At 49.0% G+C, this 16,368-nt stretch overlaps 1 protein-coding gene across 10 annotated transcripts in view; it reads right to left on the bottom strand.

Annotated features, from left to right (window-relative positions):
- Nucleotides 1-16,368, bottom strand: part of CTBP2 (C-terminal binding protein 2) — a 145,792-nt gene that overhangs the window by 8,921 nt on the left and 120,503 nt on the right. For 7 of the 10 annotated variants that reach the window (XM_075504364.1, XM_075504363.1, XM_075504365.1 and 4 more), the window contains 3 exons: nucleotides 5,181-5,335; nucleotides 3,702-3,846; nucleotides 240-446 (listed from right to left, as the gene is read on the bottom strand). In XM_075504364.1, the coding sequence (XP_075360479.1) occupies nucleotides 240-446; nucleotides 3,702-3,846; nucleotides 5,181-5,335 (507 nt within the window). Of the gene's footprint in view, nucleotides 1-239; nucleotides 447-3,701; nucleotides 3,847-5,180; nucleotides 5,336-6,024; nucleotides 6,086-9,885; nucleotides 10,193-16,368 lie in introns of those variants that run through there. The other 3 variants (XM_075504366.1, XM_075504367.1, XM_075504368.1) reach the window with 3 other exon arrangements.

Here is a 16,368-nt window from a genome sequence, read left to right as displayed (position 1 = left end):
GCCAGGTTTCACCAGCACTCCTCCGAGGGCTCAGCCAAGGCTCACAAAATACAGCTCCTTCCCCAAAAAATCAGCGTAACATTCACACCAGTCCACTGTGGTGGTTCTGGGTTTGAAAATGCTCATTTTAGGTCCTTCCTAGGGCAGTGAAATGGCACTAAGTCTTCTTCAAAGGCTGAACGTGGGGCCGGCAGCACTCCATGCACCATTTGCAGGCTGCCTGCCGTTCGCCAACTTACCAAAGCCGATGAGGCCGAGCGTCTCCCCCCGGATGCGGGCAGCACCGGAGGCCACCTCCCGGATCTGCTCCACACTCTGCACCCGTGTGCCTTCCCGCAGCGCCTGGTAGAGCCACGTGTTTCGCCGGTAAAGGTTGAGGACGTGGCAGACGGTGGAGTCGGCCGTCTCCTCCACGGCGGCTGAAGGGATGTTGCAGACGGCAATCCCTGCAGAGGCAACACCACAAAGCACAACCGTGGCTCAGGGGGGGGCAGCCCCGGCCGCCCACACCACAACAAAGCAGAGGTGCTCCTGGCCCTTCACCCTCACATCTCCCACCCAGCCCATCATTTTTTAAGCATTTGGAGTAATGTTTTCCCAGGACGTGCACGGTTTATGTACAGCAGCCTGAAATCTCTGCAAAAATCTCATTACCGTGACTAGTAATGCTCAGGGGTCCCCTACGCCTCGGCATCTCTCTGGAGTAAGGACAAGTGCAGACTTCAAGTGCGATAGCTACGCAGCAGTAACTCCAGCAGCAAAGGTTTGGTTTGCAATAGAAAGGCTTATTCTTGTTTAGTTTAATCTACCTTAACAGCGACTTAAATCGCACTGCCAGAAGTCACTCCTTTTCCCCAATAAGGCTGTTCAACCATTAAATCATTTAGGGACCAATAATTTGGTGCACTCGAGCAGGATGGTGCACCAGGTCGGCGTGGCAGGGTCAGCTTCTCCTTCCACCAACAAGTGCCAAAACAGTCGACTCAGAACACCCCTTGGTAAGCCTCTACCTGCCACAGACACTCACCCACGCTCCTGCAGGAGGAACCGATTGCTCCTGCCACAAAATTAGGAGGCTTTCCCAAAATTTTGGAAGGGCAGGGGGCACGGCTGCGCTGGAACAGCTCTTCTACCCCGGCACCACCACAGCTGCACACCCCTGCCCGCCCCGGTGCGGGTCTCGGTAACGGACCTTTTGTTCCTTTGCCACAAAAGGATCATTTTAACCCGCTGCGTCCTTGCTCGGAGCTGCAAGTATTAAGTTCACAGAAAATGCCTCCCCAATCATTGCCCCATCCAGGCTCTGGCTCAGTAACGCGTGTAAGGGTGTGCTTCATTTCACGTCTATTCAGCAGAGCAGTTAAGGCCATACTTATATCCCACCGGATTCAATGCGATTTAAACACACATTTAAAGATGGATGTGTATTTAAGCACTTTATTGGACTGGGGCCTTTGAGTAGAAACCATGAAAAAGGAGATAAAGACAGAATAAGATATTCAGAAAAATCCCCTTCCACTGTGAGGGGCACTGATTCAAACCCGAAAATCTGTTTCCCATGCCCCTGCCAACCTCCTTGCTCCCAGGAACTTGCTTTTCTGGTTTTAAAACTGTTTCCACCCTGTGGCTGTTTGAAAGACCTACAGAAACTGGGAGAAAACTGACTGACCCTACGGAGAGAAAAAACCCACCGCCAACCAACCCCTGAAAACACTGTCCACCTCCTCTCCCTTTCAGGTGACAGGGACACGATGCTCTGGTCCCCGTGAGCTCCTAAAGCTGATGTTGTCTCATTTTATGTTCCCCATCTCTTCCACAGATTCTGATTTACCTCAGGGACTCGGGTACAGCCCAGAAACCATGCTGACCGCCTGCCCAAGCCCCCAGTGAAGGGGAAGGGAGGGTTTCCCAAGAAGATGACATGTTTAAGTATCAGACAACTGCTCCTGCCCATTTGTAGGCAGAGGCCGTGGTTGCTCACGGGGGAAGAGAAGAGACAAGAAGGCTGGAAGGCGATGGGCAGCTCTGGCAGCGCTCCCCATCCACCTGCAGCTCCGCTGAGGGTCCCCATCACCAACCCATCACCAAGCCAGCACTTGTCCCTTTTCTGATGGACCGCTTGCTTATAGAGCTGGAGGAAACCGGGCCGCCTTTCCCATGAGCTTCTTATGCTGTTATTTATTGTCGTGCCCCCAGGAACAGGAGCTGCCGGCACTGGGCGTTAAATACCCATGGCGGATGGTTCAACACTAGCATTTTGTTCTGGGGTGTCTTCTGGCGGGTCAAAACTGGTCCAGCCAGGCTGGCCAGCAAGGCGCAGGCGGCTGATATCGCGTGGCCAGGCACTGTGTTTAGACACTGGTCATTTATTGACTGCACAGTTTAAAAACTACCTTATGGAAAGCAATACCAATTAAACTTTACGCTACATTTGTGGGTAGTCATTACATTTTCTACTCGAAACCACATCATTTGGCCACCCAATTTGCCAAGTATAAAAAGAAAGATTATACTGCAGTATCCCATTACTTTATTCGTTATATTTTTCCTTTCTTGATGTTCAAAGCCTCAGAACATTGTTATAATGGATAATAACAATAAGAGTTAAAAACATGAAGAAACCATTACATTGAGAAGACACTGTTCTCCTCTCGAAAAAAATAATTCACTATATTGAGAATTGCTTTTTTAGGAATGACTATTTGAAACTCTCTTATCGCAATTATCCTTGTAAAATGGCTCACGTGAAGTGGCTGTTATTCTTCACTTCCCCAGAGATAACCTTTAATACAAGATATCCTAAACACTATTGTAGGACTGCTTGATAGACTGAATCTTAGCATCAGCTGATCAAAAATGGTTGTAACTCAGCTGCTAAAATCACGGATACAATTGAGCTCTCACAGTTGGGGGTGTGCAGATTGCCAAAGGTCTCTGTGACCATCCAAACCAGTACGGATATCGGGTGGCCCCAGCACTGTCTGACAGCCACACAACACAGCCTACACACACCCCCCTGAACCTGGGCATGCAGAAAAATCCCACAGCTGGACATAGGGGCTCCTTTCTGAACATGTGGCCCTCCGTATTTTGGCCGTCCACATAACATGACCCTACAGTAAATCTCTTTTTCAAGTTCCTGAAGCACCTTTGATGAGATGGCAAAGGAGGCAGAAACAACTCAACGCACAATTCCTGCTCCACCGTCCGACATGTCACCCTCCCAGCGGCGTGGGTTTGACTCCAAGAACCAGGTCAGATCAAGAGACTAATCTTGCTTAACGAAATGTAATAAAACACCCTTCCTCCAATTTTTTCTAAAGCTAGATCAACTCTCCTGTGCCAGAAATAGAACAGCCATACCAATATCCGTCAGTACAAGGGGGCACCTGGAACTAGGGACAGCATGGGAACAAGGGACTCAGATGGGGCAGTTTTAACATAGTATGAGCCTAAAAGCGGCCTTCTAAAACTGCATCATTTTGTTTTCATCATGGTCAAGTCTTCTCGTCATAATATTCTCTACATGCAAAAAATGTAAACCGCACCTGTAATTTGAAGGGCTGAATCAACCCTTTGGGAGGTCCTGCCTGGAACTCCACTTTGCCAGCATGCTCCCCTGGGAACCAGCGCGTACTTGTGCTGATTTTAAATACTCGGAGGGATGTGGGAGGGAATCGGGGTGCAGAGCTGAGACCTACCAAGCTCCCCCGCGGCTTTGATGTCAATGTTGTCGTAGCCACTGCCTATTCGAACAATGACCCGTAAGGCCTTGAACTTCTCTAGATCTTCTCGAGTCAGTGTGATGGTGTGGTACATCATCGCCCCAACAGCTTCATTTAATACCTGGAACAGAACAGAGATGTCAGGAGCCACCAGGACACCTGGAAGGGACACCTGCAGCTCCTGAATCAGGAATAATACACAGTAAATGGTACATTTTTACCGCTGACCTACTGTCTGACCCAGGCACGGTGCAAGCCGACACTTCCAGGTGTCACCAAAGCTATTAGGGGTGTGACCCACCGACACCGAGGCCATTCCCTTTGGGAACACACTGGATGGATATCTGAAAATTATGATGTTACATCTGTGGGGACAAGGCAGAGGAAAACTGAGCCTGTTGCTCACCCAGACCCTTTTCCAGGTGGTTATCTGCTAATCCCTCTGCTTCCAACCAGCAGTAATTCTTTTTAAAAGGAATTAGGTTTTACAGCAGTATCTATTGTTTTTGAACACAACTGTGTTCAAACTCCTCGACCTTCTTTTGTATGTTGGAAGTACAAATACCTGTCACACTGTTCACATCATTAACCTTCCCTGTATGTTTTCAAGAGTACCTAAAAAACATCTGTTTTTTAGGCTGTACAGTCATGTAAGGCTGTACTCCGTCCCCTTCAATGGAGATTCAAACCTTCACTGGTGCTCACCATAAGCTACCTTTGGTGCTCTGCAAACCCAAGACTTACCCAAATTCTCCAACACAAGCTCATCTATCATCTATCAATGTCTCATAAAAAAACTCCATCCTCCTTCCCCCGCATTTAATATTTGAAGCACTGCACAGATCAGCACTGATGCTATTTCTAGTTCTCTTTCCCAGATCCTGGAAGTGATTTCTGATCCCTTCAAACCTCATTTGAGTTATCTACACGTGCACAAAGAATACTTTTAAAACAAGTATTTACAATTAGTTGAGCTTCCAAGCACAAACACCCATCCACACTGCACGGATCTGCCTGCACGGTGCCCAAACCTCACCCGCTCACTGCTGGGGAGAAGTGAGCTGCCGAGGTGCAGCCAGCACCCAAGGAGACCCATCGGCTGCAGCACGGGATGGTGTTGGCAAAGCCAGAGCAACCGCACCGCACCCCAGGGAGGTGCAGAGTGCTGTTACTGCTGCACCGAGCAAGCGGACTTCAAAAAAATGAGAAACGTTAGTAATATTGATGTAAAAAACCTGATGCTAAGAGATAAGGTGACTTTTTATTCCAAAATAACATCTGGCTTTTAAAACAGCCTCGCTGAATTTTAATTTACAGCGACTTCTGTTGATGTTATCTGCTGATGGTCTCCGAGTGCAGCTTTGTATGCTCTTTTATCAAGAAGAATTGGAAGAGGAAGGCCAGAGCACACCGTCCCCCAGCCCGGCCCGCCCGCACCCTCGCAGCTCACATTACCTTCTCATGAATCTCCTGAGTTGATTGTGCGTCACAGAATGCAACTGTCGCCAAGTCCTTCAAAATGGGCATCTCCACCGTACAGTCCCTCCCGTCCAGCAGTGCCACCAGGGGCCGGGGGTGCATGGGGCCGTTCATGATTTGAGGGCGAATACCTGCAAGCAGAAGTAGTGTGGATTTTACACCAGCGGCAGTGGGAAGGTGCCCCCGGCAGCGGCAGTACCTGCACACGGTTCCTGTGTCAGGTGAGGAGCAGTGGCACACGGTTTCAGCTTGCACAACAAATTTCGAGGGATGATGGCAATGCAATGCAAAGTTTAGCACAAGGTCCAGTTTTCCCTCTGGGAGTACGGCTGCAGTTTTGCCCCGGAGGGAGAGAAAAATGCAGCGAGACTTGCTCCAGGACAGGGATGGACAACCCCATTTCAGCCACCGGTGACTTTATGGGGATGTATCTCCACTGTGCTGATCCTCACCGACACAGGCCACGTTTCAACCAAACTGCCCAAGCCAGGGCTGCCGGCCTCTTCAACCATTTTATTTAGCATCTTAGGAGCGAAACCCAAGCCAGCATTAATTTTTTTCCCCTGCCTGCAGAAGGGCTGGGATTTCATTCCACAGACGTACGCTGGCACTTGGTCTGTTTTTTTTAAGGAATTACTTTACCATTTTGACCACCTCAGAAAGACAAGCCCAAACAGACATCCACACAAAAAAAAAAGGATTACTGGAAAATCACAGAAAGAGCAGGACACCGAAGACCTCTTTAGCATACAGGCATATATTCTGTTATATCACCAACTAACAAAAGGCTTCAAGGTAGGAACGGCAAAGCTCAGCTTACTTTGTAAAACCAAACCTGGTCTATCCCCGCGTCCCGCAGGATGCTCTGGGGTGTGCTGCTGGAGCCAGTGTGAAGGACTGCATATAGAGGATGAAATGGCTGCAGCCCCCGCTCCGCCGCGGCAGCGAGCGCACTCGTGCCAGTGCAGGACACTGCTCTACTCACGCGTACACACACCTCGCCATGGGCTGCTCCCTTGAAACGGTTTGTATTCAGGGGTCTGTTCAGCTGTGCTGCGTTTTTCTCATTTCACAACGACATGTTTTCCAGGCTGAGGTGAGGAAAGGAACGATCACCAGCAAGGCCGCAGAAGGCTGGTTTTTATATCCTATTTATTGCTCTGCTGGGGATTAACTGGTTCATTTTTGGACAAGTCACTTAGAAATTTCTACGCCTCCCTCTACTACTCAGTAAGGGCATTTATTACATTAGGACTGTACAAAGTAGCTCGGTTATCTTTTTCAGCTACCCAGGCAGTTTCTGGGAAAAGCGTAGGTGCGGGGGAGCGGGTGTTCTGGGCACAAAGTGGTGTTTTATTTCTGTTGCTGCACCATGAGATGGCCAGGCCTGGAGAGTTTGGGTTCGAACCTTCAAACCCCCTCACAAGCAGCCTCAGAGAAGCCCCTCTCCTTACCAAAACCCACCTCTGCACAAGAACCTTCCAGGGCTACCAGCGAACCCCTGTATCGCCTTTAAGCATAGCGGGTGTGTGATCCTTTTATTGAGGGGCTAACAGACACAGTAAATGCCCTCACTACTGGGTAAGAGCGTTTTTCCCTGCCACCCTACATCACAGGTATCGCTACTTACTCACAGTAAAATTGCTGATGCTGGTGAGCCAGACAATCATGGGGCTTGGCTGAGGGAACTCCGTGGAGTTGGTTTTGGGTATTTTGTGGGGTCAAACATCTCACATGGAGTATCACAGAACACACGCTACTGTCTGTGGCACCGTCTGAGTAAGTCGGACTAAAGCCGAGAGCGGGAGGCTCCTTCGCCGGCCCTCACGCGCAGGACTGGGTACCATTCCAGCCCTCTGGACTGCGGTCAACACCCGGAATCATGTCACTGCAGCCCCACGTGCCAGAAAAATGACAATGAGGGAAAGAAACTAATGAGAAGAGCAACACACTGATTTCTTTTTTTTTTTTTTAAGGGAAAATTAAATGTGCCTTTTTGTCCAGATTGCTGTCGGGTAAAGTATTAGCAAGATCTCCACCAGCTGATGCGTATGTGACAGGCACGGGCACTATGGGCCAAAGCGATGCCTCCCAGACCGTGCCGGCACCAAGAGCATCGCCCCAGGGAGGGATCTTCGCTGCTGCGTGTGAAACGCGGGATAGCACGTAGTTACATTTATTTTGCATGGGAAAAATTAACCCCATGGAAACAGGCAGGTTTAACGGAGGGGGTTTAATGGCTCTCCATTCCTGTTTTATTGAATCTGCTTTAAGAAATGAAGAACCAAGCAATCCAGCAGATCTGACTGAAGATTTTCAGCATTACATATGAACGTTTTTGGAATAGGTCCTTCTCTCCGTCTTTCCTACCGAGATCTCCATTAGCACGTACTGGAAGTAACGCATTATGTTTGCATGCATTTCATTCAGATGGAAGTACAACTGTCAGTAGGCAGGGTAGAGTGCCGAGACGATTTGGATAACCCAAAGAAGCTTGCCATAAGCAGATAAGCAAGAATAAAAACATGTACAAATCTCAGAGCGCTTACACAATCCTTACGTGAAGCACTATACCGCAGCTAGATTATTTTCTCAGGTTAACAAGTGAGTGAATTATAACACTGACTTAAACGCTTACTAACATGTATGATCTCCAAGGCTTACAGCATCACCTATCAGCCTCACACCGCGACTGTAAATAAAAAGGAATCTGATGCAGGAGCAAGGTGGCTGTGGTGGTCCCAGCCCCGGTGGCCACCGGCACCGTCCCCTCGCTGTGCAGCCGTACGCCTCTGCCTGGGCAAGCTGAGCTCAGAGCTCGGTGCCCACTGGGGATCAGGACCATCCTCAGGCACGGCAGTGGGCAAAGAGAGGCTGGTGGTGGCTTCCTGCGAGCATGGCACATGGAAGACAAAACCACGGGTTATCCAAAACCTTGACATTTAATCCGAGGCCCAAAATAACAGTTTTATTATGCTGCCATTACATAAGCTTCTTTGAAACTCAAACGAAACACAGCTTTTTTTTTTTTAAAAACGGCATCTGTGTCTTTGCTCAGGATTAGGGATGTAATTGTGCATGATGACACAGGCTTCTTAGGCACGTCACCCTCGCCCGCACACAAAAGTGCAGTTGCGGAGACTGAACGCTGGCTGGGAACTGCGAGGTAGCCAGAGGACTGTCTCTCATTTCTCCTGCTTCAATGAGGGAATTTACTTCAGCTTGACAAGGGAAGTTTTGAAGCATATCAATATGAGATGAAGTGCATAATATATAGAAATTACATTTTAATAAAAACCATTGGCAAGTTTGCAACTTAAACCGTGGTATATTTTCCTCGCCTGCCTCTCTTGCTGCCTTTCCACCACTGCCTTTTCACCGTCCTGGTTCCTACTACCCGCACAAACACATTCAAACCAAAACATTTGGGCAGACAAAACCAAGCTAAACTTGGTATGCTTTTCTTTTTACCCAAGCTCATACAGCACGTTTGTTCTGCGTGCAACTGCTTCATTAAGAACGAGGTATGCCATGGATCAGAAAGTAATTAAACAGCTAGACACTCCCCCCCTAAATTCTGATCAAACATCTCAGCCATTAACCCTTTCGCTCTGCCAAAACCACCGGGCTCACTCCACCGAGGGCACGATGCTGTGTAAACCGAGTCCATCGCTGCCTCCCCGCGCGCGGGCAGCAGGCAGCAGAGCGAGCTGGGATGGTACGGGCAGCAGGCAGCAGAGCGAGCCGGGGTGGTACGGGCAGCAGGCAGCAGAGCGAGCCAGGATGGTACAGGCAGCAGAGCAAGCCAGGATGGTATGGGCAGCAGAGGGAGCCGGGATGGTACAGGCAGCAGAGCGAGCCAGGGTGGTACAGGCAGCAGAGCAAGCCAGGGTGGTACGGGCAGGAGGCAGCGGACCAGCTCTCCTTGGCGATGGGGTGGGATCAACTCTCCCTCCCAACAGCCTCACAAATCCAGTGCCTCCCCCGCCATCTGAAGCTGATTTTGCCAATAAAGCCCCAGCCGTTCCTGCAAAGTTGTGGCAAATATTGTTCGATATGTGGGTTTTTTAGGCGTTTTCGGCTGCCCGCAGACCCTCGCCAGCATTGCGGGGAGAGCTCGGTAAGGAAGAGGGAGAGGAGGAAGCGTTTATGGAAAAGAAAAAAATAGAAAAAAAAGAAAGGTTTTGCAGTCACAGTGAGAACTCAAACTCCACCCCGGCTCACAGGCAGCGCCGCTTGTTGCACGCAGCCCCGCGTATAAAGTGCTTTTGTTTCATTTTTAATACACAAAGCCTGCTTGTCCTCTCCTGCCGCTCCTCCCCTTGCCACCCACTTGTATCCGATCCCAATGGCACCCCTGCCAAGAGAATTAGGGAATGCTCCCTGCTAAATGGCAGCCTTTGTGTGACCGCAAGACGGCTGGTACTATCTCACAGAAACAAAAGCAGAAGCCATTTGCCTAATTCTTACTAATCTCAGTTGCCTACGCCACGCAGCATTAAAAAAAAAAAAAGAAGAAAAAAAGGCTTTAAACATGTTCACTCGCAGTACATAAAAGTGCATCAAGAAGCGATCCTGACACTCGCCTGAATTACCCGTTCACAACAAAGTAGCTACAGTTTTACAGTCAACTACACACTTTATTAAACAAACAGAAAAGAAACAGGAAATTTCCCCTTGCCTGGAAAATGTTGCCTCCACATTCTTCTTCTTATTAAAAACCACACATGGCAGTGGAGGAGGAGGGAGGGAGGAGGAGGGGGGGAACCCACACACGATAAAATACTACCACTTTTCAGTGCGTTGCCTCTCCTTTCGTCTACGAGGGGGTATCTTCAAACAAGCAATCCCGCGGCCCACAGCTGCAACATCTCAAGACAAATGTCTCTTTGAACACGGAGGGAAAAGAAAAGGCTTTTGTCCTGAGCCACAGAAGAATAGTCTGAAATTGCGAGAGGAGTTACAGTCACCTCTGCGCGGCTCCCAACTCTTCAGAGCACTCCCTCCAGACTTTGCCGAAGCTTTTAACTAATCGTAGTTCTTTCCCAGCCCTTGAATAAAATCATGTGAGTGCCAGCCAAAAAATCTTATGCTATGCACACTAAAGGGTTTGTGTATGTCACAGTTGCTTTTTTCCCCCTTCCACTCCCCTCCTCCTATTGACTTGCACATACGGCGTTTTTTTTTTGAGTTGTCTCAAATGGATTTAATCTGTGCCACGCTGCGTTTTATGTTTGTTTGGTTTTTTGTGTGTGGGGGGTTTTTTTTTAAACTTAAAAATGAAACATGCCTTTCCATGCGGAGTATATTGAACGAGGCTCCAGAAACAGGCTGATAGCCTTTAGCAGCGGCAGCACCACAAAAACAAACACAAAGCACTGGGGGAAAGCAAGGCTGCACTGGTCTCATCTAGCACCCAGAAACGAAGGGCCAAATTCTTTCTTGATGTGTAAATCAACCGGTTTTCAGCATCACGACACTCGCTTGCTGGAAGGATTCACACCTTCTTGGAGATGCCCACCTCCTGCTCCTGCCCAGTTTGTCCCAAATAGGTAAAAGCAGCCCCGTATCATCATCGTCCCCATCCCAGACTCCTGCAGAGCACGGGGAAGTGCTGCTGTGGGACATGGTGAAGCAGGGCAGGTCGTACCCGTGCAATGCCCCATCTCCGGAGCATGTAGTGGCCCATGGCTTGGAGCAGTTGTTTTTTTCTCTTTCCAGTTGCCATCGTCATGGCCAGCAGTAGCAACAGCTAGAGACAATCCTCATCCAAGAAATAAGGAAAAAAAATCTGCATCTCATTCCCAGTTTAATACTGTTAGTGCTGCATCTTACTATTTGTCATTCCCTGGCTAAAGAGCGGTGCAAGTTAGTTAACAGAGGGATCTAGGTGGCCTTTGTGCAAAATACCTTGAATCTGGCAAACTGATTTTCTGCCATGGAAGCCAAAACCAAACCAGAGCACTGCTGGTGCACCGGCGGTACTGGCTACTACGCTTTACCCAGGACAAAAGCAGTACGTGAGGATCTGTCATCGACAAGGTTAGCCTGCACAGACCTGTTATCTCCATCACCGTTTCATCACCATCCCGCTGGTTCAAACAGCATCATCCCTCCCCTCCGCAGACCGGGGAAAGTCTGAACCATCCAGGGCCAGTCCGAGGGAAACACCCAAGAGAAGTCGGCAGCAATTCATCAGCCCACGCAGCCCTCTACCAGGCAAGGGTCCTGCTGACCCTGTTGGATGCTTCTGGATGCCCAGGGGAGTCCTGGAGTCAGAGGATGAGGTCAAGAATAAGGAGAACAAAGGTTTATTACCTGAAGCTGGTACTGACTTGTAACATAAACATGAAAAGACCTGTCAGCCTCCCTAAAATCCAGCCTCTGAGTACAAGACAATCCTTCTCTTGAACTTACATTACTTGAGCACTTCAAATTTTCCACAGATTTACTGTCCCAGCCATCACCCCTGCTTTACAAGCCAGAAAGCCGGGGTCCTGCAGTGCCTTTCTGAAGGGGCTCAGGGGTCCCCACTCCTTGGCGGCCCTGGGCCACCCTCTCTGCGGGCTGTAAACTGGCACTGATCCTGCTTGAGGGGTGCATGGAGGGGAAACCTCTGGGAAGCCACCTCTGTGGGTCACAGATAGCACATAGTACAGTGGTTTCAAACTTTAGCAGTATCACTTGCAAGCAGAAAGGCGTAAGCGAGTTGCGAAGGTGCCATCGAACAAGTGCTGAAGGAAGGTTTCTGTGAGGATGGGGATGTTTTTGGAAAGCACTGCAGATGCTGCAGGACCGAGAGGACCACCCTCCTCTACCGCAGCGTACTCACAAGTGATCCTCTTTCTTTCACTTAATTTTTCCTGTTAATATATGCTTCTCATAATAAATGCATATGAAAAAATGAAATAAGACACAGCCTTTATCTCCCAGTCAGGGGAAAACAGATATTTACTGTTATTTCTAATTGTAAATACTCTGGAGGCACTCGGTATTGTACAGACAGAAGCCACACAAATACACAGCCAGTTTAGAAAGTGACATCAAATCTCTTTTTTATAAATAATCATGGTGTGTTTTTTTTAAAGCAAAGCATCTTTGAGACTGCCAGGACCCTACTGGGAAAACACTGTGAAATCTTTTCGTTCGGAGGAGACCTGGGTGTTTGAGCCGATGTCTGTAACGCAGCCGGAGCTGACAGCCTCCGTGCTCGCAGCCAGAGTTGCCGCGGGGAAGGGGGATGATGGCAAAGGGGGATGACTTCCAGCCCGCTGGGAAAACCCACAGGTTCACAGCAGTCCCCTCCGGCGAGGGAAATCACGCTTCAGAGACTAAGTCCCGAGCTCCAGAAAGACGGCCAAAGAGGCAGCAAGGCCCACCCTGCCCCTGGAGGTGCAGGGTCCCGGCTGGAAAGGAAAAAACTCGTCCCTGCCATCGGGAAGAGCCTGTGCAAACTCCTGACCTCTCCAGCACATTTCCTCCTGTCAGCACCAAACAGCTGGCTTTTTGCCAGTTCCCTTTTCACATAACTTTTCAGGGCTTCCTTTAAGAATGTATTTTTACAAATTCATAGGAAATTCCCATATAAAACGATATCCTTATTAGCCGATACGAACACCATGATTACAGTCCCCAGCTGAACTACAGAAGCAGACAGCAACCACAAAGAAATGCTCAGTAAAAATACAGGGAGTATATATACACGGTATCTTCTTACTCTTATTTGAATTCCTGTAGATATACATACCAGAAACAGATACATCGCTTCACCTCCTTTTGCATACCCCCATTAAAGCACCGAGATACGCGTAACACACTGCCGATGCCACAGGGATGCCGTCTTGGGGCAGGAAAGCAAAGCACAAGCCTTGCAAAACTCTGGAGCCCTCTTCTTCTATGAAGTAATCTCTGGACTGAACTAAATCTCATCCAGGAGCACTCTAAATACAGCTGCAAGCATATAAACTGGTGTAATACAATAAAAAAGTAATATAATAGTAAGATGTAGCCTCTGCTGTATACCTTCCATATCAAATTGTCGGTGTTTTGGTTATTCCCAGGCTGCCAGGTGGGTAAATCTGTGTCTATGAACACCAACGTGTGACCTTCTGCCCCAGCTCACATGTGGGTTAACAGGAGCGACTTCAAGAGGAGCTAAGCAAGGTCTTAGGGTGAAACTCCTAACGGCCACGCAAGGTGATGGGAGATGGGGGGTGTCCGGGGGATGCGTTGGCCCCAGGGACCCCGAGAAGCAGGAGTGCGGAGCAGGGGATGGACGGATGGGACGGCGACCCTGGGGAGGCAGTGGGAGCTGCCAGGGCACGTGAGAGAGACAGCAGAGCAGATGGGAGAGGCCATATGGGGCGGTGAGGGATGTTACCAAGAAAGCTAAAAGAAGCACCTGGAAGAAAAAATGCTTGCTCAGAGCTCAGTTTCTTGTATTCTTCTTTTTTTTTTTTTTTAAGAGAGGGAAGGGAAGAAAAAGGGGAAAAACCCAGTTAGGGTTTGCGTTGTGGTTATGTTGTCCCTGCTCATTGCAGGGGGGTTGGACTAGATGACCTTTAAAGGTCCCTTCCAACCCAAATTATTCTATGATTCTATGATTCAGACACCATACAGACTCCCAAACCATCCCACTGCCCAGGGCTGAGCTTTGCAGCTCCTATTAAAAAGAGTATGGAGAAGGTAGCAAAAACCCCAATAAATTCCCCTCAAATGTGCTCCATTACCAAGCCCAGTGCTGAAAACAAATTGTATTCATAGTGCTTGGTGGATGGCTTGCTTGGTATTACCCAGAAACCTGAGAAAATACTTCCTCTGCAGTGCTGCCACTTCAGCTGTAGTATATATTCTTTACATTTCATACGTGTGACGTTCACCCCTGTGACACACATTCCAGCCGTACAGCATCACGCAGGAGGGATAATATCCCGCGCCAGCTCTCCTTCGGGTCCCTTCCTATCCTCTTTCTCCATTTATCTTTTCCCTCCTATCCCAATGGAAACAAACTACAGCAGTAAAAAACAAATGAGCTGCTCCAGGAAATGGACAGCTTTCATTTTTTTTACTTTTTTTTTAAAGATAAAATAAATAAAACCAAGGAGAACGATGCTGATGCTTTACACGAGGGCGCAGGGGAGAGCCGCTGATAATAGCCATATGGGCAGGAGGCTGCCTTGACTTCAAATCACCCCGAGGGATTCGGAGGCTTTAAAGACATTTTGGAAGATGAAATGCAAAAACCAAGGCTAAAGACGAGCCTGCCGACCAGGCAGCACCAGCCCTGGCATGGGGACAGCCTGAAACACTACTGCCCGAGACCACCACGAGACCAGCAGCGGGGCTGCCGACAACGTACCAGCGTTGTGGGATGCAAACTCAGTTTCATGGTACAGATGGACAACTGACAGCCCTACGGTATAGACTGGAAATTTCCCTCAAATGAAAATAAAAAAGGCAATCCATCAAAGCAAGCACTTGGATTCAGCTTTTGGGAAGCGAGAGGGGTTCAATCACACTAGCTGTCCATGTGCCACCAGCACCTTTTAAACTTGCATTTGCACATTGATAATGACTGATTCTGAGTGGAAAACAAAGAAAACGCTACGTTGTGAGATACTTGTAGGAATTAAATTATGCTGGTGTTAACCACTGACATTAGTCCTTCTCATTATGCTGGACTGAAAGTGCTGTCAATCTTTTAAGCAAGATGTACATAGGGCTTTCTATATTCTGCTTTGCTTTGCTGCTGGCATTTCTGAGATCTGCTGGAGATTTTCTGTAGATCCCAGAGGATGGGTCAAGATGGTGGTGGAGGAGCTTCTGTGCTGGGGAGGACAGCAGTTGCTGTTCACTGCTGGCTTACAGCATTCCCTCTACGGTGATGCTCCTACGACACAGAGGAGCAAGCTGCCGGGGTGGGAGCCTTTGGGAAGATAAATCCTCCTCTCCACATCCATCTGTAGCTGTTGTCATCTCAAGTCATTCGCTTGCAGCAAGAAAGGAGAACAACCCACCGAGGATCCAGCCCAGGCTTTACCTAACGCCCTTTCCACAAGGACAATGTGGGAGGCTTCAGTGAGAGGCCAGCTTGACTTAAAGAGCCTCCCCAAAGCAACTGTTGGCCAAGTGCAAAGTGCCAAAAAGGGCTGGCAGCTGCCTTGGTTCCTCCTGCAAACACTGCAGATGGGCTGTGGGCTGCAGCGGGAGCTGTGACCACCCAGGGAGCACCCAAAGCCCTGGCCTGGGGCGAGGGATGGTATCAATCCTTTAAGTCCACCTGGACATCTCCAGCGTCTTCGTTCGAAATGATAAATGGTGCAAAACTTTCAGGCCATGGGCAGCGAGTGATGCCTTTCATAGTGATACACACCAGCAGAAAGAGAAGCACGAGGGTTGTCCCTGAGCCCTGTGAGACACACTGTGCACGCTCCCGGGGGCTCTTCCACAGCTTGAGTGACACTTGCTAGCTACTAAAGGAAAAAAGACGGTGAGCTCATTCCAAAACCCACAGGTCTTGCCAAGGCCTTGTCCCTTGTAAGACCTATTAAAATAGCTCCTGGGCACTCGCCAAGTGCACAAGCCCAGCTGGAACCGTCTGTTCAGTGACCCTGTTGCAAGGTCATCCCTTCTGGAGACCGAAAGCAGCCACTCTTCGACCTACACATGTGAAATGTTTCTGCCAAGGGTGCTGGACCTCTGATAACTTTCTCCCTTCCTATCGCTGCTCTGTCCACATCCCTGCTCTCAGATCACGACCTCTCCTCCCCAGCAAAGATCAAACGAAGAAAACCTCTCTGGAGAGAGGAAGCCCAACAACTGCCACGTTTCCAGGTTTTCTGCAGCACGTTCACAGCCCGTACAGGGCTCCTGCTTTTGTCATCCCAGTTTCTTGCTTGACTTTTTTTCTGTTTCTTTCCCCATCCCGTTTTGTACCCAGAGCCCCTCGTGCTCTCCCATCGCTCTTTGAGGAATTTGAGACCAATTCTGCTTAGTGCAGAAAGGGTGGCAAAATGGAAATATATGAGCAAAGGAATAACCCTGGAAGGTCCTGGGAGGTGCTGAATGCCTGCAAATCCCACTCATTTCTCTAAGATAAACACCCTCACTTCCTAGCAGCACTGGATCATAACTAAGCGAGGAAAGAACCCTAAATACTAACATT

This window comes from Mycteria americana, chromosome 6 (genome assembly GCF_035582795.1).
Source record: "Mycteria americana isolate JAX WOST 10 ecotype Jacksonville Zoo and Gardens chromosome 6, USCA_MyAme_1.0, whole genome shotgun sequence".
NCBI lineage: Eukaryota > Metazoa > Chordata > Aves > Ciconiiformes > Ciconiidae > Mycteria > Mycteria americana.
This window is presented reverse-complemented; position numbering and strand designations above follow the sequence as displayed.